Source organism: Arachis ipaensis, chromosome B6 (genome assembly GCF_059453495.1).
Source record: "Arachis ipaensis isolate K30076 ecotype BB chromosome B6, ASM5945349v1, whole genome shotgun sequence".
NCBI classification, from domain to species: Eukaryota; Viridiplantae; Streptophyta; class Magnoliopsida; order Fabales; family Fabaceae; genus Arachis; species Arachis ipaensis.
The window spans coordinates 146,152,495-146,179,093 of NC_142441.1; the positions used below are offsets into that span (position 1 = coordinate 146,152,495).

Genomic DNA, 26,599 nt, shown 5'->3' on the forward strand with positions numbered 1-26,599 from the left:
AAGAATTCCCTTAAGGGAAAAATAGTTCTAAACTCCCCTCTGGAGTTAGTATCTACAATCTCCCCTCTGGAGATAAAAACCCCTTATGTAAAATATACTAAATAAAGGAAGTTTTTCTCCAGAAAGGTACATCTTCATTCTAGTCTTTCAATTATGAATTATTTAGAAAGTTTAGAATTAACAGAAGAATCTAATTATTATAGATTAACTGCTTTATTAGATAATGAAAAGCAGGCTGTTCTAAAAACAGAATTAAACCTCAAATCAAATGAAAATTTCAATAAACAAAATCTTTTAAAAGAAGTTTTTAATAGAAAAAATATAATATACTATGGAAAAATTCAACTTGAAGCTCCTATAAAAATAAAATCTGCCAATGGAGAACTTGAAATAACTTTGATAAATAATGAAAAATTGAGTAAACAGATTAAGAAAATTAAGGATCAACAAAAAAGATCTAAAATTGGATGGATTCATATTAGTACTATACAAGTCTTAATCAAATCTACATATATGAAAGGAATTAATTCACCAATAAGTTTAGCAATCTGTGACAAAAGAATTACTGATGACCCAATAGATCAAATAATCAGAATTGTTCACGAAAATTTGGCAAACGTAAATGTTAAATTTAATGCCCATCTTGGATATGCTATACCTTTATCAACTGAAAATCTTGGGAGATCTATAAGTTTGGCTTATAAATTTCATAGAAAGAATCTAATGGAACAAGATGATGAACCATTTTCAATTACATATGCAATAAATTATGCTTTAACAAATAGCCATCATAATATAATATTTAAAAACAGAGAAAGAATTTATGTCGATGAATTATTTCAGAAAATTGTAAAAACAGAAATACCAAAATATAAAGCTACTGAAAACTCAGTTCTTTTATTAAAAGAACCATCAGAAAAATTGGTTTCATCAAATTTTCAAATAAGAGAATCTAAAATTAATAGCCCTTTAAGTTTATCTAAGTTAAAGATTAAAGAAGAAAATTCTGAAATAAAAGAACTAACAAAAAAGGTCGAAAAATTAAATGAAACCCTAAATACTAAATTATGACAATAAATAAAGAAGAAATATATGTAACTTATCAAGATAAGAAACAAGAGCTCTTTGAAAGAGAAAATCGTTTGAATTATTTGCAATTTTCTGAAATAAATCAAAGAGCATTTGAAGCTCTAAAAACCATCTATGAGAAGTTAAAAAGAGAAGTTGAAGAGTTAGAAAAATTAATAGAATCTCTAGAAAATAGTGATGAAGCGATGATAGAATTTGCAAAAATTCTAAAATAAATAATGAAGCATGCAAAGATTGAAAGACCAGAAAATAAAATAAAAAGAAAAAGAGCGAAAAATTTAAAAAGTAAAATAAAGGAGTATAAAAGGGAATTAAATAATCTTCAGATCGAAATTGATGACCTCATAATAAAAAGGATAGAAATAAGAATAAATATAAACAAGTCGGAGTTAAACTTAAAAAATTAAATGCCTGGAAAACCATATTATGACTTAAAAGAATTAAAGCTGTTGAAAGAAAAAATGGAGAATGAGGTTGAAAAATTAAAAAGATATTTAGAAACAACAGAAAGTGTAGAAATAAAAGAAGTTGTTGAAGATTTGAGAAAATATATTCAAGAAAAAGACAAACAGATAAAAAATTTTATAAACAATAATCCATGCAAAAAAGACTATTATAAACTAAAACAAGATTGAAAAACTATAAAAATTAGAATTATAAAAGTAACATTTTCAATTCTATACAAATTATAAACTTATTCGAAGTAAAATATGAAGAGTAAAAATTGGTATCAGAACCAAGTTAACGATTAAGGGTAACACTTTTTTTTTAAGCAACGTTTTTAGTAACACGCTTTTCAGCCACAAAAAGACAAAAATCTTTACACCCACATCTGTACACTATAAGGCCCATATTAAGAATTATGATAACCCTCGATTTCTTTGTTGGTCTTCAAGATACCCCTCCGCTCCTCAATGTGTCGGTGATCTCCCAATCCCAGCCCTCTTTCTCACTCCACCGCCAATGTCTTCTATTCGAATCGACGCATCAAAGCAGCACTACACCACCACCTTCCTCGTAGTCGGTTACGCGTTCTGCTCCAGTCTCCTCGCCATCATCAACAAATAGGCCATCACTCAATTCAACTATCCCGGCCTCTTAACCGCACTCCAGTACCTCACTTCTGCCCTTGGCGTCTATCTTCTCGGCAAATTAGGGTTCCTCCACCACGACCCCTTTACTCTTGACACCGCCAAGCGCTTCTTCCCCGCCGCACTAGTCTTCTTCCTCGCCATCTTCACCAACACCAACCTCCTCCGCCACGCCAATGTCGACACCTTCATCGTCTTCCGATCTCTCACCCCTCTCCTCGTCGCCCTTGCCGACACCGTCTTCCGCCACCAGCCTTGCCCCTCCAAGCTCACATTTTTCTCCCTGGTCGTTATCCTTGCCGGCGCCGTCGGGTATGTCTCCACTGATTCCGCTTTTACCCTCACTGCTTATTCTTGGGCTTTTGCTTATCTTGTCACAATCACCACTGAGATGGTTTACATCAAGCACATGGTCATGAATCTAGGGTTGAACACTTGGGGTTTTGTTTTGTACAACAATTTGTTGTCTCTCATGATTGCGCCCTTGTTCTGGTTTCTTACCGGTGAGAATCTTGAGGTTTTCGATGCTCTGAAATCCGGTTCCGGGAGCTTGTTTGATCCCAGTGCTCTTGCTGCTGTTGGGCTATCCTGTGTTTTTGGATTGGCGATTAGTTTCTTTGGCTTTGCGGCAAGGAAGCAAAAGGTTCTTCCTCTGATCCTTTCTTCCGAATAATTGTTCCATCTTCTTGTTTACATGAATATATATAACTGCAAACAATTGAAAACATTAATTAAGAACTTAAGATAGTAAGAGCCTAACAGTTCAACCTTCAACTTCTTCTGCAAGACATTATTTTGTAACTCTATCTATATCTATATCAATTCTACTGAGCTTTATAGAGATCATGCAGAAGAGTGATATGCCAGGGTAAGAAGAGCAAGTTGGCCAAGGCTAGTCGAATCGATGTTTCTAAGTGGCGCCTTCCGCTGCTGCGCAGCAACATGTTCGAGTTCACTGCAAAACATATTGTACTGATCATGGTTAGTCATTATGCATTCAATTGACAATTTTCATTGGGATTATGGTTGCTGCAAGTTCTTTGGTTAAAAGTAGTGGTATATTATTATCTAATTCATTGATGTGTTCTTGCTACTTATCCTTAATAGGGTGTGAATATGGACATTTTCTGTGTTAGATCTAATTATATTACATGGATATAGGCCATACTTTAGATCTAATTATATTAATAGGGTGTGAATATGTGAATATGGACATTTGCTGCAGTTGAAGCAGGAGCACTAATGGTTCGACTTACTTGCCTAAGTTTTATCTTCAATTTTAGTTCTAACTTGATCCTTTGGTTGTCGAATACTTCTTGAAAGTTATCCTAGCCATTAACTATAATAAAATAGGCCTTCTGAGATTTTTTTTTTTACTGAACATGATTAATGGCATGGACAGGTCGAGATTGGAAATTATGATTTATTCTATGAGAAAGGAGTGGTTTTTACTCCACAGTAGGTGATGAGTTTGGAAAACTCTAAATTAAAAATGTAGAAAGAGAAGCAATCAAGTGTTTTTGAACAAATAAACTAAAGTGGCTATTGGTAGCGTGCAGCACTATGACAATCAATCAACTTAGCTGCAAATTTTTCTCTCATATTTCCCATGCAATAAATGATAATTTAATGAAATTTGGGATCCATCACATGGTAAAATGCTTGGATCCGTTGGAAGCAATTTTTGCTTTCTTCTTCACTTGATTTCGGATCAAGCATGAGGAACATTCATCAAAATTAAAATTGGGCTTAGTAGCAACAACATTTAGTCTGGCCCAATAATGGCAATGTTTGAGTTCTGGCCCAACTAATCACAAATTGCTTCAGCCACATATTATAGGAAACATACAGAATGTTGGTTTTGATTTGGGCTTACAATATTTCTTTTATGTTTCGGCCCAAATAAAACCTGCATTGCAAAAATTAATTTAATCAACATATTAATATTTTTGCAATTAATCAAATTAATAATATTAATAATGTTTGGTCATCACATTTTTAATTTAGAGTTTTCCAAACTCATCAATCTCCCCCTTGATGACAAACATTATTAAAATTGAAATGGAAAAAAATTAAAAAATTTGAGTATAGAATACTCCCTTTGAATATTTGAATTTCTCTCCCTTTCCAATTGTCACAAGGCTCCCCTTAATATATGTCATTTTTACCAAGGGAAGCACTAACCTGTAACATTTTAATCAAGCTTCAAGTAACAATGTTATTTAGCATATTCATTACATGATGCTAAATGCTTGATTTATGAGTAGAATTGGATGATAATCAAAAATCTTTTGTTATCAATAAATTGATTTTCTGCTCAAACATTACACACATCAATTGAGTACAAAACAATGTTGTTCAAAAATTTTCAAATATTTCCCAGTGAAGATATCAGAGCAATATTATTCAAGTAAGGAAAATATTTTTGAATCACACATGATCACATCAAAACATGGCAGAATTATCAAGCCAGCATGTTTACCAAGATGAATCAGAATATTCTTATTTTAATAAAGGCATGTTCATCAAGATAAATCAACAATCAGGCATTCATAAAATCAAAACAAATGTATTGTCAAACATCATCATAAACCAAATGCCAAATGCATTTCCAGCCGCAGTAATCATAGTGAAACAAATGCAATAACATGCATCCTTTTAACAAGGGTAATCATGAATTCTCAAACGAAAATTTCATCCCCAGTTTTCTTTTCCACCTCTGTTTTTCATATTTCAATTTTCAGCTTTTCTCCCCTTTTTGTCTATCAAAGGGGCACCTGCAAGAAATGTTTAACATAGAAAACAGAGTATGCAAAAGATAACTCAAAACATAATCCAAAAGTGTTAACAGAGTATCACATGGTTATACTACTATCAGTCTCCAACTTAACAAAATAAAGTAACAAATTGAGCCAAAGTGTGCCAATATCAAACAGTAAACAAAAATTTAATCATCAGAGAGATTAAAGTCCGAGTCCTCTGTCTCACTACCCACTTCATCATCAAGGCTCTCCAGCATTAGGCTAACCTTATCCTTGCATTTCTTCCAGGCCGACTCATTTTCATATGATAGTTTGCGAACAGATTTATGAAATTGAACCATGAGGTCGGACATGTTGGAGAATTCTGTGAGAATATCTCTGAGTGATTCGGCAGCCTTGGAGGATTCTGGCCTACTTTCAAAATCATCATCAGAAGCTATAGACTTCTTTCCCTTTTTAGTAGCGCCGCCTCCTTTAATCATAGAGACCTTGTTTTCTACATCCTCATTTGTTAAATCTACCTTAAAGTACTCAAAAATGCACGTGAGAAACATTCCATAAGGTAAATTAGCCTTTTTTTTTTTTTTTTGTACTTTTTACAGATTTCCATATATGTCTAATCATGAGGTAACTAAATGAAATAGACGATGAAGTAACGAGAGCAAAGATTATGAGACAATCAGATACTGTTATCCTGTTATGAGAGCCACTCTGTGGGGTGAGAATGTGAGTTGTAATGCCGTGCAGTAGTGAGTTGGTTGGTCCCAAAGCTTTGTGAGTAGGAACGGTTACGTCCAGTCCAGACAGATTTTCACAAATTTGATGAAGAACTTGCTTGTATGCAATCCCAACGTGTGAATCCCATTTATCACTCATGTAAACCTTCGGCCCTTCAGTGTAACCAAGGGCAGAAGCAATGGTCTCAGCATTCAGAGTGATATGCACACGTTTCACGTAGGGAGTGAAGACTGCCATCAATAAATCTTAGATTCGCATAAAACTGTCTCACCAACCCCTGGGTAAACCATTTTGTGAATAAGGAGCAATGATGACCATTTGAGACTATTAAACAGGGGTTGTAGATTGATTCCTTTGGAGGTCAGAGACTTGAGATTCACCAAGTAGGAGGGGGCACAGATGTCGCTTTTCCAAAACCTCTTTGTGGAATTCATAGAAAGCACATGTAGAAAACCTTGAAGGATCAAAATGGGAGTGTGGTTTCTGAAATTTATTCTTGAACTCCATTGAACCAAGGTTCGTGGGTTCTCTGGTCTCATGAAGCACGAAATTCTTGGTCTTTTGAGAGCTTTTTCCGGATGCATGGGGTGTGGATTTCTTCGGTGGTGAAGCAGGGAAGAAGAGGAAGAGGAATCTCATACATCACCTCCTGCTTCACCACCGAAGAAATCCACTCCCATGCATCTGGAAAAAGCTCTCAAGAGACCAAGGATTTTGTGCTTCATGAGACCAGAGAACCCACGAACTTAGGTAAATGGAGTTCAAGAATAAATTTCACAAACCACACTCCCATTTTGATCCTTCAAGGTTTTCTACATGTGCTTTCTATGAATTCCACAAAGAGGTTTTGGAAAAGCAGCATCTGTGTCCCTCCTACTTGTGAATCTCGAGTTTCTAGCCTCCAAAGGAATCAATCTACAACCCCTGTTTGATAGTCTCAAATGGTCACCATTGCTCCTTATTCACAAAATGGTTTACCCAGGGTTGGTGAGAGAGTTTTATGCGAATCTGAGATTTATTGATGGCAGTCTTCACTCCTACGTGAAATGTGTGCATATCACTCTGAATGCTGAGACCATTGCTTCTGCCCTTGGTTACACTGATGAAGGGCCGAAGGTTTACATGAGTGATAAATGGGATTCACACGTTGGATTGCATACAAGCAAGTTCTTCATCAAATTTGTGAAAATCTGTCTGGACTGGACGGAACCGTTCCTACTCACAAGGCTTTGGGACCAACCAACTCACTACTGCACCGCATTACAACTCACATTCTCACCCCACAGAGTGACTCTCATAACAGGGTAACAGTATCTGATTGTCTCATAATCTTTGCTCTCGTTACTTCATCGTCTATTTCATTTAGTTACCTCATGATTAGACATATGTGAAAATCTGTAAAAAATACAAAAAAGGCTAATTTACCTTATGGAATGTTTCTCACGTGCATTTTTGAGTACTTTAAGGTAGATTTAACAAATGAGGATGTAGAAAACAAGGTCTCTATGATTAAAGGAGGCGGCGCTACTAAAAAGGGAAAGAAGTCTATGGCTTCTGATGATGATTTCAAAAGTAGGCCAGAATCCTCCAAGGCTGCCGAATTCCTCAGAGATATTCTCACAGAATTCTCCAACATGTCCGACCTCATGGTTCAATTTCATAAATCTGCTCGCAAACTGTCATATGAAAATGAGTCGGCAAATGCAAGGAGAGGGTTAGCCTAATGCTGGAGAGCCTTGATGATGAAGTGGGTAGTGAGGCAGTGGCAGAGGACTCGGACTTTAATCTCTCTGATGATTAAATTTCTGTTTAGTGTTTGATATTGGCACACTTTGGATCAATTTGTTACTTTATTTTGTTAGGTTGGAGACTGATAGTAGTATAACTATGTGATACTCTGTTAACACTTTTTGATTATGTTTTGAGTTATCTTTTGCATACTTTGTTTTTTATGTTAAACATTTCTTGCAGGTGCCCCTTTAATGACAAAAGGGGAGAAAAGCTGAAAATTGAAATATGAAAAACAGAGGTGGAAAACAGGGGATGAAATTTTCGTTTGAAAATTCATGATCACCCTTATTAAAAGGATGCATGTTGTTATTGCATTTGTTTCACTATGATTACTGCTGCTGGAAATGCATTTGGCATTTGGTTTATGATGATGTTTGACAATACATTTGTTTTGATTTTATAAATTGCCTGGTTGTTGATTTATCTTGATGAACATGCCTTTATTAAAATAAAAATATTCTGATTCATCTTGGTAAACACGCTGGCTTGATAATTTATTTTTGGCAGTTTCTTTAAACTCAGCTGCCATGTTTTGATGTGATCATGTGTGATTCAAAAATATTTTCTTTACTTGAATAATATTGCTCTGATATCTTGACTGGAAAATTTTTGAACAATATTGTTTTGTACTCAATTGATGTGTGTAATGTTTGAGCAGAAAATCAATTTATTGATAACAAAAGAGTTTTGATTATCATCAAATTCTGCTCATAAATCAAGCATTTAGCATCATGTAATGAATATGCTAAATAACATTGTTACTTGAAGCTTGATTAAAATGTTACAGATTAGTGCTTCCCTTCGTAAAAATGACATATATTAAGGGGGAGCCTTGTGACAATTGAAAAGGGGGAGAGATTTAAATATTCAAAGGGAGTATTCTATACTCAAATTTTTTAATTTCTTTCCATTTCAATTTTAATAATGTTTGTCATCAAGGGGGAGATTGATGAGTTTGAAAAACTCTAAATTAAAAATGTGATGACCAAACATTATTAATATTATTAATTTGATTAATTGCAAAAATATTAATATGTTGATTAAATTAATTTTTGCAATGCAGGTTTTATTTGAGCCAAAATATAAAAGAAATATTGCAAGTCCAAATCAAAACCAACATTCAGCCTAGGTGTATGTTTCCTATAATATGTGGCTGAAGCAATTTGTGATTAATTGGGCAAGAAGTCAAACATTGCCATAAGCCCAATCAGTTTGGATGAATCAAAATTTTATTGGGCCAGACTAAATGTTGTTGCTACTAAGTCCAATTTTAATTTTGATGAATGTTTCTCAAGCTTGATCCGAAATCAAGTGAAGAAGAAAGCAAAAATTGCTTCCAACGGATCCAAGCATTTTACCATGTGATGGATTCCAAATTTCATTAAATTGTCATTTATTGCATGGAAAATATGAGAGAGAAATTTGCAGCTGAGTTGATTGATTGTCATAGTGCTGCACGCTACCAATAGCAAAGAAAGGGAAGTAAATTAATTCACTTTAATTTATTTGTTCAAAAACACTTGATTGCTTCTCTTTCTACATTTTTTATTCTCTCATCTCTCTCCTCTTTTCGGCAATACCTAGGAAACAATGGAAGCAAAACTTAGCTACCGAATTGAAGGAAGAGCACGTTACAAGACCATCTCAATAATGGCAAGAAAACATAAAAAATGTAGTGGCTGAGATTTTTATCACTTGTAGTAAGATTTTGTGATGAGATCTTAGCTCCTCCATACCAAAAATGGAGAAGGAGATTCGGCCAGCAGGAAAGAAGATCTTGGAGAGGATGGCTTGTCTCTGATTCTGCTCAACCACCACAGGAAGTAGTTAGAGTGGCGAAGTGATGGAGGAGGCAGAGATTGAAGCAGAAGAAGCCATCATCATCATGAAGCATCAAGGGCCAGAAATCCATCTTGGAGAGCAAGCCAAGGATGGAGTGCTCGGATTGATGAAGAGTGATGACCAAGGAAGGATTAGAGGTAATTGCATGTTGGTTATTGCATGGATTATCTCTTCTCTCTCTCTAGCCGAATCGGTTTTGTTCTTGGAGAAGAAGAAGTTGGCTTGGTTTTTGGTTTCAAAGGTGGAGGCTTCCCTCTTCTAAAAAAAGAGAGAACAGCCATGGTTTGGAGCAAGGAGTTAGAAGTAAGCAGTGAGAGTGCAAGGCACAGGATTCTTAGAGCTACCTAAGCTTACAGATTTTCTTCTCCTTCAATGTATTCTGTTTTGTATTTTTCTGTTTAATTTTGTCATGTTTTGAGTCTCATGAAAAAAGGCAAACAATGAGGTTTGTATGAAAAAGCCATAGAGAGGAAAAAGGCAGAGAGTGCAAAATTAAAAGAAAAAGCCATAGATGTCCTTAGAGTTCCTTTGTTCATCTATGTTGTGTTTCATGATTCTGTGGGAATCCCCTTGTAAGTTGGGTTAGCACTTTACAGATTGTAATCAGGAAGATTATAGTGAAATTCCATCATGTTTGTGATGGAGACTGGATGTAGGCTGCACTGCGCTTAGCAGCCGAACCAGGATATATCTGGGTGTAATTTTCTCTCTTCTCTACTCCATTTCTGTTTCTACTGCACAGGAGCAAAAACCAAAAATATCTCGTGCCAAGTGACGAGATAAAAAGAAAAGTCTCATGGTTAGGGATGAGACAAAAGAAAAAGTCTCGTGGCTAGTGACGAGATAAAAAGGCAAAAAGTTTTCAAAGTTGGTTTCAAAGGTCAGTAAATATTATCAAGCAAAAAGGGGGCTAAGATTCAACCCCCATTCTCTTAGCCACTGATAACCATCGGTAGGTATGGAGGGAATTTAGTGATTAAAGATTGAATTTATATTTGTCAAATAAGTGGTTTTGGACTTTAACTAGAGCATAAATATCTAGTTTGATTTCCTTATGATAAAACACTATGATTATGATAGCCAATTGAAGATAAGAAAAAGAAGATGCCGATAATTCCTTCTGAATTTCTCAGAGTAGTGCTAACTAATAATTAGCATTTTGTACAAATTCTCGTGCAGAATGGTGCGCGTGTACGCAAAATCCACCTTTTTCTAGGGTTTTCTTGGGTTTTCTATGTTTTTGTAGGGTTTTCTAGAGTTTTCTTTGGGTTTTCTAGTGTTTTTTAGAATTTTCTAGGGTTTTGGACGGATTTTTAGGGTTTTCTAGGGTTTTCCAGGATATTCTAAGGTTTTTCTAGGATATTCTAGGATTTTTTAGGGTTTTCTAGGGTTTAAATTTGACCCAAAATAATAACTTCTAATTTGTTTATATGAGTTACAAGGCTGAAAGGAGTTTGTTCTTGACTTCCTTCTTCCATGAATGTAAAACTCTCCTGATTGGAGTACTTCTGTGCAGTAAGATATATCATTATATTAATGCACAGAAGGATGTTCACTTGTCAAGATCATCTCCTGGCTTACATCTGTTAATTAGTTTAACTTGCTGTTAAAATTCTTGTCTCATTTTGTCCCATAGATTCTAATTGAGGTTGATCATCTACGAGATGTCCCTGGCCCATATATATTCAGATCTAGGGTGTTAATAAAGACGGAGTGGCAGCAGCGGGTTCAATGCTTGAATTGGATGGCTCATATACAACTAAGGTTCAACTTGTTTTATTTTAGTTCCTTTTCCCCTTTTGTGCATAATGCTGGGGCTGAATATATCTGGATGGCGGTCAACTTACTATTATTCTTGTTCATTATTTTGGTAGAGTTATCTTGAAATCGTTTTAGAAAGACTACCAACAATAGAAAGAAATTCTGGTGGGATTAACTCTCAGCAATCAGCAAGGCTGCTAGAGATGATTGAATTATCGTTTTAGAAAGACTACCAACAATAGAAAGAAATTCTGGTGGGATTAACTCTCAGCAATCAGCAAGGCTGCTAGAGATGATTGAATTTATTCAATCTCAGGTATAGCTTTCCTCTTTGGCTAGATATTAGTGTATCCTTTTGGGGCACCATTTAATATTAGCCATTTATGTTACCCATTTTCTCTGTGCATACATTGTATAAACCTCATACCTGAAATGCAGCAACTTGTGGAATTCAGATTTTAAAGTTCGGTATTTCATGGTAGAGACTAGTCTGGTTTTTCATTTATAGTAGTTGTATTGGATTCACACATATTTCAATTGATGAAGATTGACGTATGCCTTGAAGTAATTTAGTTTATCAGTGCACCAATTGTTGTCCCATACCAATTGGATTCTTGTCCCATACCAAGTAATTATGCAGTTTTTTCTTTCAAAAAGTAATTTCCAAAAAGCTAAAGCTCTGTGCCTGCTCTACCACTAGTATAAGTAATTTTCATGTTAGCATTAAGAAGGATTTATGCTATATATTTTTAGATGGAATGTAGCTCAATAGGCTATTATTTTAGGCTATCTTACTCAAATTTTCAGATTTATGCTATATATTTTTAGATGGAATGTAGCTCAATAGGTTCAGGTAGTGCGAGATCAAACAGAACTATTTTATTTTTCTCACTTTGTGACCTGTTTTTACTGTTTGGTTTACAGTAGTCCTGATTAGACCACATTATTATTATTATCGTTATTATTATTTGAAAATTTGTTCATGTTTTTCTTTTGTTGATTAGTGTTGTTAATGTTTAGTGTTTATTGGATAATGAGAAAATAGAGAGACTTGAGTCATCACCATTGACTAAACCTTCCCCATTTCTTACTCTTTGAGCTTCCTGGAAAAAATTTCTATGCTTCCATTTTCATTTTCCATACTCTCACCATTTTCATACTCTCTTTCTTCCTGCCATTGAACTTTGTATCTTCTGAATCTTCACTCTTTGAAACCAGAAACTGAAGTGGGAGATCTGATTGTTGTAAAAAGAAGCTTCTTTGGTTCTTCTACTGTGCTTTCTAGAATGTTCTATTTTTCTGGGGTGTGTTTGTTTTTGGAGATTCCAACATTGCAGGCCTTGTTCTGCTGCAATTCATTGTGTACATCGTTTTGTTTTGTCTCAAAGTCTCAAACTTTGATATCATAATAATCTTCTTTCACCAACTAAACCATAACCTTATTATTACTCTTGCTGTCTCTTACTCATAAAAGTTTCAATTTTTATTTTTTATTTTTTATCCCATCATTGTTTTTTGCTTTGTTATTCCACTGCCTTATTAAATTACTTGCTCTTTGAGCTCTTTTCTGTGGGGACCTTTTCTGGGGTTTAGTATCTCTTGCTAGTTGCTACCGCTACCTTTATATAATAATTGTTATTTTATTCTATTTTTGCTTGTTAAATATCTTACTCAAATAATAAGTATTGCTTGCTGGTAGCTTATTGATCAAGTGACTATGGGTATTATTTGAGGTTCCATTTGACTATCTTTGGCGTTCCTGCATTAGTGTGTTTAAGTGATTTCATTGATATAAACATGTTTGAAGCCTTAGCTTGACTCTTTCAATATCTACATACACTATTTAAGATATTTGTTTAGGTATCAAAAAATATGCTTATTTTACAAAGAAAAGGTCTAATTTTATGACCCACAATTCAATTGAATATCGTGTATAGTAAAGGCATGGTCCAAGGCGTTTGCCCATTGAAGATATATACCCTCCTAAGGCTGAAACAGTCGCTTCTTCATCTTAACAATTATTCTGAACCTAAAAAAATATGTAACGTAGAAGAAAAGGAGCAAGGAAAGGTTTGGCCATCCCTACAAACTACAAGTCAACTCTTTCAATCAATGAGTGAACATTTTTTTACTATCGTTATTAATTTTTTTCCTTCTGTTGGTAGTCTGATGCTTTTTACAAGTTCCCATGGTACTGAGATTCCAATCAATGATGAGAATTTTTTTTATTATCTTATGACTGATTAATAATGTTTTTTTTTTTTTTTTTTTCCTGGTTGTGTCCTATTGAATTTTCTGATTGGGTACTGTTGATTCATGGCAAAATGATAAATATCGTGAATACGTGGTTTTCAGTATATGCCCTCTCATTTTTTGATAAAATGTAAGATGCACTAACACAACAATATTTGAAATTATGCAGGTAGTGGTGAAAATAATTTTGCTCATAATGAATTATTAGTAGTCATGAAGTTTCATATTTGTAATGAAGTATATGTAATGGAAGTAGATAATGTAATAATTGTTAGAATTGTAATTCATGTATTAGAAATTTATGGGTAGTTGTTATGACTTTGATTTTTAGTATTTGGTTAGAGCATATTATGTGATTAAATACACTTTTTTTTGTGATAACTTTATGAAGGTTGGATTAGTTTATTTAAAATTACTGATTATTATCGAAATTTTAAAATTATCAATGAATTTTGTAAGGTTTTATTATGGAGATTAAAAAAGAACAATAGGTTACTGGACAAACTTATAGCCATTCTTTAAAAGAGTGGCTATAAAGCGTAGCTATATCTGTCGCTATTGGCACGCCTTAAAAGTGTAGTTGTATTTCACATACTGTCATATTTTTAAGTGTGGTAATAGATAAAAGTGTGGCGATAAAAAAAGCGTGGTGGCGATAGAATAACAGGCATCCTTACAAATGTGACCTTTTCAAAAGTCTGTTAGTTCAAAAGCGGGGCGAAAAGCTATTGCTACACTTTTTTCAACTTTTTGTCCCAAATAGTTTATAAAAATTTTATAAAAGCATTAGTAGCATGTAGATAAAAAATGAAAATAGCTCAATTTGTTAGTATCATGTTCTTTGAGCCACAATTATCTAACAACTTAATAAATCCATATTTAATATTAACACAATCTCATTATTATCCGCTATTTTGATGAAAAGAAAAACTAATTCAATATAACTACAAGTTTTTTTTTAATGTATGTTTGTGCTATTTTAGACTTTATTGGTTTTTTAATTTTTTTTTTTACATTAGACAAAATATAAAAATAAATGAATAAATATTAGTTTAATTGTATTCGAATAAACTAATAGGAAACTCGTAAGTCTTTAATAAATTGGATAACCTTTATCTATCAAATTTAGTATTATTTTATATTGCCCCAAATATTTTATAAAAACATTAGTAGTGTTACGATGGGTAACTGGAGATTAGTGGACTGGACTCGTTGGGTTGACCCAATCGCTTGAAGGAGGGAGCTCTCTGACTAGGTTTGTGTCTGGGAGCCTCCGTCCAACTTGTGTGCGCGCGAGTGAATGGGGTGGTACCTGCAAAGACACTCTGATGCCTAAGTCAGCAAGAGTCTAGGCAGGTTTGGAGAATATTGGAACTTAGAGATACATGAGAGATGTCAGTGTATTTATAGTGGTGAACCAATAACCACCGTCGGAGTAGTTCTACCTTTTAAGGAGGATAACTGTCCCTTTATCTTAGAAAAGTTGAGATATGGCTCCTGAAAGTGGGTTGAGAGATTTTAGGGACAGTTACTTAATTGAATAAGTGTTATCTACCATCTAATCTTTGATCCCAACTTCCTTAGAGTGGAGCTTGTGCCGAATCCGACTTCTTTAGAGGAGGTCGGTTGCGTGGAGAGACCAATCTATGAATTGTGCCTTTTTATTCTATTTGGACTTTGGGCTTGATGTTGGGCCAAGTATGAACAAGTAGCATGTAGATAAAAAATAAAATTAGCTCAATTAATTTTTTTTTTTGTGACTAATTAGCTCAATTAGTTAGTATCATGTTCTTCCAGCCACAATTATCTAACAACTTAATAAACCCATATTTAATATTAACACAATCTCATTATTACCCGCTATTTTGATGAAAAGAAAAACTAATTGAATATAACTACAAGTTTTTTTTAATGTAAGTTTGTGCTATTTTAGATTATTGGTTTTTTAATTTTTTTTTACATTAGACAAAATATAAAAATAAATGAATAAATATTAGTTTAATTGTATTCATATAAACTAATAGAGAATTTGCAAGTCTTTAATAAATTAGATAACCTTTTATCTATTGAATTTAGTATTATTTTATATTTTATTATTTTTTAATTGAATTTTCTCTAAAAATATATTCAAATATTCAATGAATATTGTAATTTGTAATATTTATTAACTATAATTTTTTTTCTCTATATAAGTCTCTATAATTATGCAGGTAGTTACGGTTGAGAAAATTTTGTTAGAGCTGAAGTAAGTGCATTGGTAGTGCTCATGTGTATAAAATAGAAAGTTCTATGGTAGCATTAGTTTTAGTGGCTAAGGATGACATAAATTTGACTTACAAATAAAATACTAATACATGGTATGACAAGAAAATTAAATCTAAAACCAAAATGATTCCTTTTCTCTTTTATAATTTCTTATGATTATTTTTATCAAAATAATTTTTATAATTATTTTTATAATTATAAAAAATAACAACGAAATAATTTTTTTAATTATATTTATAATTATTATTTTATTATTATTTTTACTAAAATAATTTTTTATAATTAATTTTATTTTTCAATTATTTTTTATTATTATTTTTAATAATTTCTAAAAATAATACCAAATATATTTTTTAATTATTTTTAACTTTAAAAAATAATTTTTATAATAATTTTTATTATTATTTTTACTAAAATAAGTTTTTTATAATTATTTTTTTTTGTAATTTTGAAAAACTAACACCAAAATGATATTCTCTCTTTTGGTGTTAATTTAAAAATAATCATAAAAAATTATGAGAGAGAATATCATTTTAGTGTTAGTTTTTCAAAATTACAAAAATAAATTATAAAAAAATTATTTTGGTAATAATAATAATAATAATAATAATTATTATTATTATTATTATTATAAAAAATTATTTTTTAAAATAAAAATAATTGAAAAAATAATTTTGGTGTTGTTTTTAAAAATTATTAAAAATAATAATAATAAAATAATTATAAAAAATCATTTTAGTAAAATAATTATAAAAAATTATTTTTTATAAATAAAAATAATAATAAAATAATAATTATAAATACAATTAAAAAGTTATTTTGATAAAAATAATCATATATAAAAAATTATAAGAGAAAAAATTATTTTTATTTTAAATTTAATTTTTTATTATATGTTAATATTTTATTTATAAGTCAAATTTTAATCATTTTTAATCACTAAAACTAATGCAACAATAAAACTTATCTAATTACTATAGTTTAAAGTTGAAATATGATGGTTCTAGTTGAACTTGAGAATGGGGGGTTGAATCAAGTTAGCTTAAAACTTTAAGTTTCAAACTCTGTTTTTGCTGTTGCTCGAGTTGCAGGAGATTATTTGAAATAGTCTCATACGCAGAAAGTTAAAAGTGCAGAGAAGAGGAGAAAGAGGCCAGTATGTATCCTGGTTCGGATTCTTTGTGCCATGAATCCTACATCCAGTCTCCACCACAAACCATGGTGGAATTTTCACTATAATTCTCAGGTTACATACACCAATACTATTGAATTACTCCCTAATTCAACTAGTATCTACCCCTAAGCTTTCTTCACCAAAGCTTAGCAACCCCAAAGTGCTATCCCAACTTGGAAGGGGAATCTACACAGATTCAATTCTCACCAAGTGCTAACCCAACTTGGCAAGGGGAACTAATCCTAGTTCATAAACCCAAATTACATCAGAAAAACAAATAGTGGCTATTTCTGCATCACTCTTGCCTTTTCTCTCTTGGCTTTTGATCCTCACATGATTGCCTTTTTCAAAACAAAGAATAACGCAAGACAGCCATAACAATAAATCAGAATTAAGCTTGAGTAGAAGAAAGAGATTTCAGCTCTATGTTAGAGAAGGTGCTCTGAATGTGTGTGCTCTCTTTCTTGACTTGAAATGATGGAATGAGTCTTCTTATATAACTTCAGCTAGGCTTCATTGTAGCTTCATCCTCTTTGCTTTTTCTTGCTGCCCGTTGGAGTGGTCCTTGATGGCATGCAGTCCTTTCTTCATTTTGCTCCACCTCCTTTGTAGGACATGTTGCTATAGAACTGTTTTACCAAATCAGGGTAAATTTTCTCTTTGATGGACAGTATGGATGTCCAACCTTGATATGCAAACAATGGGATAAAGTTCAGGCCTTTCCTACGGAGTTTGTCAAGATTGACAAGCTTCGAGGGACAGAGTTTACGCTTGTAAACATCTTTGCAGAAAAACAGATAGTTCATGAGAGATTGAAAACGACGACGATCAAAGGACTCATCAGGAAAATCAGCATAAAATGACTTGTAAGCAATAGGATTTGAGAGTCTAGGTTCAGCAACAGGACGGAGGTCAAAGCCAATGACTGTACCGCGAGTATGGCGATTCTGAGTGGGGCGAGTCTCTTCGTCTTCGTGAAGAGGCCTCTTTCCTTTGGAAGAGCTAGGTTTGGAAGAACTAGGCTGAGACATGTTTGGTGGAGGAGGAGGAGGTGTAGGGCGAGGGGCAACGCCAGGGCGGCGAGCAGTGGTCTTCGTGCGGGCCATGTCAGGAGAAGGGTTTGGTGGTGGAGATGGAGAGGAATGAGTGGGGGAATGAGAGGGAGAAGAGTGTGTGTGATCAGAACGGAGGGTGCCGCTGTGGGAGCCTCTGTGAGCAACTCTCTTCTTTCGAGCCATATATATAGAAGCACTGGTTCGGAGAAGATGAAAGAGTGGAGAGTGGAGAGTGTGGTGTGAATGGATGCATGCAGTGGGAAGTTATTATAAACTTAGAGAAGTGTAAAGGTTGCACCTTGAAAAAATAAAAATCCCAACTTTGAAAACGTATAGGAAGTAACAGCTGTAATTGTTGTACGTTGCAGATGGGAACAAAAGCAAAATAAAATTTGGATTTGAAAACAAATGTTAAATGAGGCCCAAAAACTTATTTTCAAAAAAATGAAAAAGCAGCTATGAAATGGGCTCAATTGGATTCAGTAAAGAAAGCCCATATGTCGAGACTGCTCCAGCACGTGATGTTCATCATTCAGGCTTGAATCCAGTAGGCTTCATAGTGACCCAATGAAGGTTACTCATCATCTGCCAAAGAAAATCTCACCACGATTTATGAGACAAAATACAAAAGATCTCATTATCAGAAACATTAAGAAAACAGAGATGAAGTTAGAATGCCCAGTTTTGTTCTTAACTTGCAGAACCTCTCCTCTATCAGTGGTTTGGTGAATATATCAGCTAGCTGACCCTCAGAATTAACAAACTGAATATCTAAATTTCCATTTTGCACATGTTCTCTTATAGAATGAAAACGAACTTCAATGTGTTTTGTTCTTGAGTGCAAAACAGGGTTTTTGGAAATATTGATAGCACTCATGTTGTCACAAAATAATGGAATATTTGAGACATTCAATTTATAGTCAGCTAGTTGAGTTTTCAGCCATAATAATTGAGAACAACAAGAGGAGGCTGCAATGTACTCAGCTTCGGCTGTTGAAAGAGCTACCGTAGCTTGCTTCTTGCTAGACCAAACAATGAGGGATTTCCCAAGAAAACAACACATGCCACTTGTGCTTCTTCTATCGATCCTATCCCCAGCAAAATCTGCATCACAGAAACCCACTAATTGAAAAGAATCAGTCTTAGGAAACCATAACCCATAATTAGTGGTACCAAGTACATATCGGATGATCCTCTTGACAGCAGAGAGATGTGACTCCTTAGGCTTTGATTGAAACCTTGAGCAAACTCCAACACTTTGGATGATATCAGGCCTTGAGGAGGTTAGATACATTAGGGATCCAATCATCCCTCTGTAACGAGTCTCATCAACATCTCTACCATGTTCATCCTTATCAAGCTTGATGTTAGGATGCATGGGGGTTCCCATAGGTTTAGCACATTTCAGCCCAAACTTCTTGACAAGTTCCTTTGCATATTTTTCTTGATGGATGAATATGCCTTCTGCAGTTTGCTTGATTTGCAGGCCTAGGAAGAAATTAAGTTCTCCCATCATGCTCATATCAAATTCATTGGTCATAAGCTTAGCAAAATCTGCACACAAATCCTCATTAGCCGAACCAAATATAATATCATCAACATAAACTTGCACAAGAATAAAATGATCATGATAATTTCTAATAAATAAAGTGGTGTCAGTGGCTCCTCTTTGAAAGTTATTTTTTAATAAAAATGAGCTAAGCCTCTCATACCAAGCTCTAGGAGCTTGTCTTAAACCATATAAGGCTTTAGCTAGTTTGAAAACATGGTTAGGAAAAGTTTTGTTTTCAAACCCAGGTGGTTGAGCCACATAAACCTCTCTATCTATTATGCCATTGAGGAAAGCACACTTTACGTCCATTTGGAACAATTTGAAACCACAATGAGCTGCATATGCAAGGAGCAATCTGATGGCTTCCATTCGAGCTACAGGTGCAAATGATTCATCAAAATCAATCCCTTCCTCTTGATCATATTCTTGAGCAACCAATCTGGCTTTGTTTCGGACTATGGATCCATCTTCACCCAGCTTGTTTCTGAAAATCCATTTAGTGCCAGTGACTTTCTTTCCATTTGGATAAGGCACTAATGACCAGACCTGATTCTTCTCAAATTGCTGCAATTCTTCCTTCATGGCTAACACCCAAGATGGATCAGCAAGAGCTTCTTGGATGTTTTGAGGTTCAATCTTTGATAGAAGAGCAATGTTGTTGGATTCGGCTCTTTTCAAAGATGAACGAGTGGTCCTACCAGTGGAGGGATTTCCAATTATGAACTCTTCAGGGTAGTTTTTCAGAAACCTCCATTCTCTTGGTCTTCTTGACTGGTTTGAGGATTCAGATTCCTCTTGGTCAACAATGGCCTCTGCATCAGTATTTTCTGCAGAGACAGGAAATAATTCCAAATTGTCTCCTGCAGAATTGGGATTTTCGTTGCTAGCAGGTGCAGCTTCATGAGAACTTGGATTTTGTGGAACTGGTTCACTGTTCTTAGGTACTTCAACTTCAAAACTTGGACTATCATCAATGAAAACACTAGGAACAGAGTTAGATTCACAGAATGTGACATGCATGGTTTCCTCAACAGTTTTGGAGTTCTTGTTATAAACTCTATAGGCCTTGCTATTAGTGGAATAACCAAGAAAAATTCCTTCATGTGTTTTGGGATCAAATTTTCCTAAATTTTCTTTGATGTTCAAAATGAAACACTTGCAGCCAAACACATGAAAATAACTAAGATTAGGAGGATGCCCTTTCCAAAGTTCATATGGTGTTTTCTTCAAAAACTTCCTAATGATGGTTCTATTTAAAACATAGCAAGCTGTGTTCACAGCTTCAGCCCATAAGAACTTAGGGATTTCATATTCACATAACATAGCTCTAGCCATTTCTTGTAAACTTCTATTTCTTTTCTCAACAACACCATTTTGTTGAGGAGTTCTTGGACAAGAGAAGTTATGTGATATGCCTTGTTCATCACAAAAAGATTCAAAAAATTGATTTTCAAATTCTTTACTATGGTCACTTCTAATTGAAACAATTTTTAAACCTTTTTCATTTTGAACCTTTTTGCTGAATTTCTCAAAAACTGAAAAGGCCTCATGTTTATGAGCAAGAAAGAACACCCAGCCAAATCTAGTATAGTCATCCACAATTACCATGCCATAACTCTTTTCTCCAAGACTTTGAGTTCTAGTAGGTCCAAACAGATCAAGATGCAACAACTCCAATGGTTTCTTAGTAGAGACATCTTCCTTGGGTTTGAAAGAGGTTTTAATTTGTTTACCCATTTGACAAGCATCACAAATGATGTCCTTATCAAATTTTATATTAGGAAGACCTCTAACTAAGCCTCTCTTTACAAGCTTAGAGATTTGGAACATGCTAGCATGTCCTAACCTCTTATGCCACATCCATTTTTCAGATTCCATTGAAGAGAAACAAGTTACATTTTGAACTTTTAGATCATCTAGAGTGATACCATAAACATTGTCACTTCTTTTGGCAACAAATAAAACAGCCCCTGTTTTCTCATTTATGACTCTACAATCAGATTTTCTAAAGGTTACAGCATATCCAAGATCACACAGTTGACTTATGCTCAATAGATTATGCTTTAACCCATCAACTAAAAAGACACTATCAATGCAAGTTGAAAAATCTTTGCCAACCTTACCAATGGCAATTATTTTACCTTTACTATTATCTCCAAAGGTGACAAATCCTCCATTATACTTGTTGAGTTTAATGAAGAAAGTATCCCTTCCGGTCATATGCCTTGAACATCCACTATCAAGATACCACATGTCCATTTTCTTCTTGGATGCAAGGCAAACCTGCATGTTCTTCAACTAACCTTAGGTATCCAAATCCATTTGGATCCTTTGATGTGAAATCTTCTTGGTTGCCCAAGAGCATTAAAATCATGAACAACTTTATATAGCTTACTATCATTACCAAAAGACTTAAGAAAGATGAAACATTGAGGAGGATCATGACCATTTATGTTGCACTTGTAGCAATGATTCTTGCTTACTGATTTTTTAGGTTTGCTGAATCCTTTAGGTTTAAAAAGCTTGGAAGAGGAGGCTTCAGATTTTTTAAAGTTTTGTTTGAAAACAGCCTTGTTTTCCTCTATGAATCCAAGTCCAGATTTTTCAGATCCAAACCTTTGACAAGCAAGTAGTTTGTTCAGATTTTGAGAACCTTGAACAAACTTTGCTAAGTCTTCATTCAAACTTTTTATTTGTTCATTCAGCCTTTTGTTTTCAGAAATCAAATCAGTGGAGGCAGAAACTTCATGCTTGAGTTTGAATTTTTCTAATTCAGTTCGCAAGACAATGTTTTCTTCTTTTAAAAACTTTTCATTGTCAGTTTCATTTGCCTTAACCTTTTTCAAAAGAAGATCATTTTCTGTCCTCAAAGTCTCATTTTCTTTCTTACATTTAGCATACTTATCCAAGAGTTTCTTAGAGCTCACAGAAATGTCTTTGATAATGTAGTGCAGTTCATCAATAGATAAGTCAGAGAGATCTACCTCATCTTCATCATCATGATCTGCCATCAGGCATAGTTGAGCTTCCTGATCTAAGCTTTCTGAGCTGGTGTCGTTCTCCAAGTCCTCCCATGTTGCCATCATCACCTTCTTTTTGTTTTTCTTGAAATTTTCGCCTTTCTTAAGTTGAGGGCAATCTGATTTGAAGTGACCAGGTTCCTTGCAGTGATGGCATGTGAACTTGACTTGATCTTTCTTGACCTCCTTGGATGAAGAGCTTCCTTTGCCTTTGTTTTTGTATCTTAGTAGTCTTCTCATTTTCCTTGCAAAGAGCACCATTTCTTCATCTGAGAAACTGTCATCAGATTCTTCTCCTTGGGCTGTCATTCTTGATTTTAGTGCTATACTTTTCTTTTTGTCATCTTTGTCTTGAGACATGTGAGTGGTTTCATAAGCCAGCAGCTTGCCTCTCAGCTCATCATAGGTGATTTTGATCAAATCATTCCTTTCAGAGATGGCTGTGCTTTTCACTTCCCATTTCTTGGTAAGACTCCTCAGAATCTTCCTTACCAAGGTTTCTTCAGAGTAGTTTCTTCCCATGGCGTCCAGATTGTTGATGATTATTGAGAACCTTTCGAACATTTGATCGATGCTCTCATCTTCCTTCATACTGAACATTTCATACTCCTTCATCAGCATGTCAATTCTGGTCTCCCTCACTTGCTTAGTGCCTTCATGAGTGAGTCTGAGCTTATCCCAGATTTCTTTAGCCGTTTTGCACCTTGACACTTTTCTGAACTCTTCAAAACTAATTGCACAGTGCATCAGGTTGATTGCCTTGGCATTGAGTTCAACCTTCTTCTTTTCTTCTTCTGTCCATTCGCTGTCCTCCTTTGCCACAACTTCTCCATCAGCATTCTGTTTGGTGGGAACGTCTGGACCATTGAGAATGATCTTCCAGATGTTGTAGTCGATCGACTGCACGAAGATTCTCATTCTCTCTTTCCAGTAAGAGTAGTTGCTGCCATTGAAGTAGGGAGGTCTGTTGTTGGACTGCCCTTCAGTGAGAGTGAAAGCCACGATGTTGGGATTCATGTTGTTGGCCATGGATCTTTACTCCAAGCTGTGAAGCTTGTCTTCTTGAGACCTGGCTCTTGATACCAATTGATGGTTCTAGTTGAACTTGAGAAGGGGGGGTTGAATCAAGTTAGCTTAAAACTTTAAGTTTCAAACTCTGTTTTTGCTGTTGCTCGAGTTGCAGGAGATTATTTGAAATAGTCTCATACGCAGAAAGTTAAAAGTGCAGAGAAGAGGAGAAAGAGGCCAGTATGTATCCTGGTTCGGATTCTTTGTGCCATGAATCCTACATCCAGTCTCCACCACAAACCATGGTGGAATTTTCACTATAATTCTCAGGTTACATACACCAATACTATTGAATTACTCCCTAATTCAACTAGTATCTACCCCTAAGCTTTCTTCACCAAAGCTTAGCAACCCCAAAGTGCTATCCCAACTTGGAAGGGGAATCTACACAGATTCAATTCTCACCAAGTGCTAACCCAACTTGGCAAGGGGAACTAATCCTAGTTCATAAACCCAAATTACATCAGAAAAACAAATAGTGGCTATTTCTGCATCACTCTTGCCTTTTCTCTCTTGGCTTTTGATCCTCACATGATTGCCTTTTTCAAAACAAAGAATAACGCAAGACAGCCATAACAATAAATCAGAATTAAGCTTGAGTAGAAGAAAGAGATTTCAGCTCTATGTTAGAGAAGGTGCTCTGAATGTGTGTGCTCTCTTTCTTGACTTGAAATGATGGAATGAGTCTTCTTATATAACTTCAGCTAGGCTTCATTGTAGCTTCATCCTCTTTGCTTTTTCTTGCTGCCCGTTGGAGTGGTCCTTGATGGCATGCAGTCCTTTCTTCATTTTGCTCCACCTCCTCTGCTGTCCGAGGAGCTCTCCCACTACCTCTGCTGTCCTTGGTGTTTCTTTCTTCCTTGGCATGTTCCTCTTTTCCATTCTGCTCCATTTCCTTGCTGCTACTCTATGCAAGTTTGTGTTTTGCATAACCACGATCCATAGCAGTGCTTTTGGTGATGTCCTTGCTTGCTTTCTCAGAGCCACACTTGTCCTTGCATGATACAGCTGTCCTCATATTGCTTTTAGCAAATATTTACATAATCATTTAATGTTGCTGAATGTGCTATGAGAAATTGTTGGACTCGGTTACTGCATTAAGGAACAATGTGAGCTTCATTTCTATTTGCTTTGATGGGCTGCTGCAATATAAGCTAGTATGCTTGGGCCTGCCATAATAAAGCACACATTAAACACTATTGGGCTTTCAACCCAATTGAATGTTTGTCATCATAGTGTAACCCAAAATCTAACTAGGCTTAACAAAATATAATAATGGAATATTAAAAAATTTTATTAATTATACACATAAATTTTTGTACTATATTAGTTAGTAACTTAAAATTAGAAAATAAAATACCATAATAAACATGTAAAACACTTAAAATAGTGAAACTGTTTAAAAACTTTAACTATTATTATAATTTACCATTTTTTTTTGTTGTTGCCTAAAGTATTTTATTTTATCATTATATATAACATTCAAAATCTTATATAATTTATAATTAATTTTAGAGGGACAATTATAACTAAAAAAATAATGCGAGAAACAAATAAATTTAAAGATAAAATAATAATGATATAAATATATCAAGCATGAATGAACTGTAATATATTATCTTCAACCATTTTATTTTCAAGACAGTAAAACCAAAAAGCATAAAAAAAAAAGTTTTTAAGTGATAAAACACATTTTTCACAGAGATCATAAAAAACCCCAAAACACAGCTTCTACAATACATTATCATTACGATTTGACACAGTATGAATCCTAAAGCTGTTATTGAAGGTATGTTAACTTGTGTTCATCATCAATGAGTATAAACTCTCCAAACCAACTGGAATTTAAAACCATCAAGTTTGACATTTTGTCTTTCCTGTAATCAAAATTAATATCAACACCTAAAATCATAATTTTTCAATGCCTCAAAGAATTGAGATCTACTGATAGTGCAATAATTTCACCAAAGAAAGTAGAAAAAGTGCAATTAATCAAATAAGAACAAAAAATACAAAGAGCATTATACATAAGATGATTTTCGTTTATAAATGCACTAAAAAATTTTGTAAAAAAATATGAGTTCCCTTATATCATTATTATAAGATAAAGGTGAATTACTCTTAATCAATCCTATTTTTCTATTTTTTTGAGTTCAATTCAGGTCTCAGGATATAACGTGAAAAAAGAGGATGACCATAAAAAATTACCTCTATTGCTATTCAAGCAAATCATAAGGCAATGAAAATTGATTAATCAGAGGGTAGAAACAGGATATTAAAGAGAAATCATAAGCATGATCCTCACCAATAAAAATATTTTGATAACTAAGGATTTGTTTTGGTGGTAGTCAAAATTATAAACAAAATAAATAGTGACAAAAATATTTATCCATAAAACAGACGACATCCACATATCTACATAGACTTAGCCTGGAAAATAAAGTTTAAAATTTTCCATATAATCTAATGAAACCCAAAATAAAATATCATCCATCATAACTCTGAAACTACCATAAAGACTATAAGAATAAAAGAGAAAAGATATATTCAATCATCTTAACTAAGCATCACTTTCAGGAAACATTTTTTTCTCAAACTCAATTATATCTATAGTTCAAATCTCTGAAAATTCGGGTGCTAACCAATCTCAAATGTTTTAGCCAATAAATCAAATAATAATAAGAAGAAAATCTGAATGTTATAATAATAAGAGGAAGAAAAAGATTCTGCAATAACTTAAAAGAAAAACTTAATCCAAAAAATTGGCATCAATAGCACATCTCCTTTGATTTTTATGTTTGACAATAAGTAGTAATTTCACTAATTTGTATAGCAACTGAGAGAAATAACACAATCACAAATTTAAAAAAAATGAAAGCAATGGATGCAGTAAGTAAACTACAACAATTCCAACTAACTAATTATCTTACAAAATATTTTGAAACAATTAAATACCTTTTAGATAATGAGAATTAGCACCTATTTCATGGTATTTAGAAATTAGAATGTAATAGGCAGTAGATAGAAAGAATGGGTCCTACTGAAAAAAATTCAAACCAACAATTAAAAAGGTAGAAGAATTCAAGTCTATTGAGACTTTACACCTGAAAAAGATTTTCTTTTTCAAAACAAAAGAAA

General features: G+C 34.0%; 1 protein-coding gene and 2 pseudogenes across 2 annotated transcripts; 1 reads left to right on the forward strand and 2 right to left on the reverse strand.

Moving 5' to 3' along the window:
• The first annotated feature begins 1,952 nt into the window (after positions 1-1,952).
• LOC110263600 (GDP-fucose transporter 1-like) lies at positions 1,953-9,869 on the forward strand (annotated as a pseudogene). The gene is made up of 3 exons (XR_015886143.1): positions 1,953-2,823; positions 3,021-3,161; positions 3,583-9,869. The product of XR_015886143.1 is annotated as a GDP-fucose transporter 1-like (transcript).
• An 8,601-nt stretch (positions 9,870-18,470) lies between these two features.
• Positions 18,471-19,199, reverse strand: LOC148563068 (secreted RxLR effector protein 161 pseudogene; annotated as a pseudogene).
• A 2,468-nt stretch (positions 19,200-21,667) lies between these two features.
• Positions 21,668-23,422, reverse strand: LOC148563069 (uncharacterized). Its single transcript, XM_088491142.1, has one exon. It carries the CDS (start codon positions 23,420-23,422, stop codon positions 21,668-21,670), a length of 1,755 nt encoding a protein of 584 aa, XP_088347268.1.
• Positions 23,423-26,599: the final 3,177 nt, after the last annotated feature.

Coding starts and splice junctions, on each gene's coding strand:
- LOC148563069 (XM_088491142.1), bottom strand. CDS start 23,422: ATGGCCAACAACATGAATCCCAACATCGTGGCTTTCACTCTCACTGAA.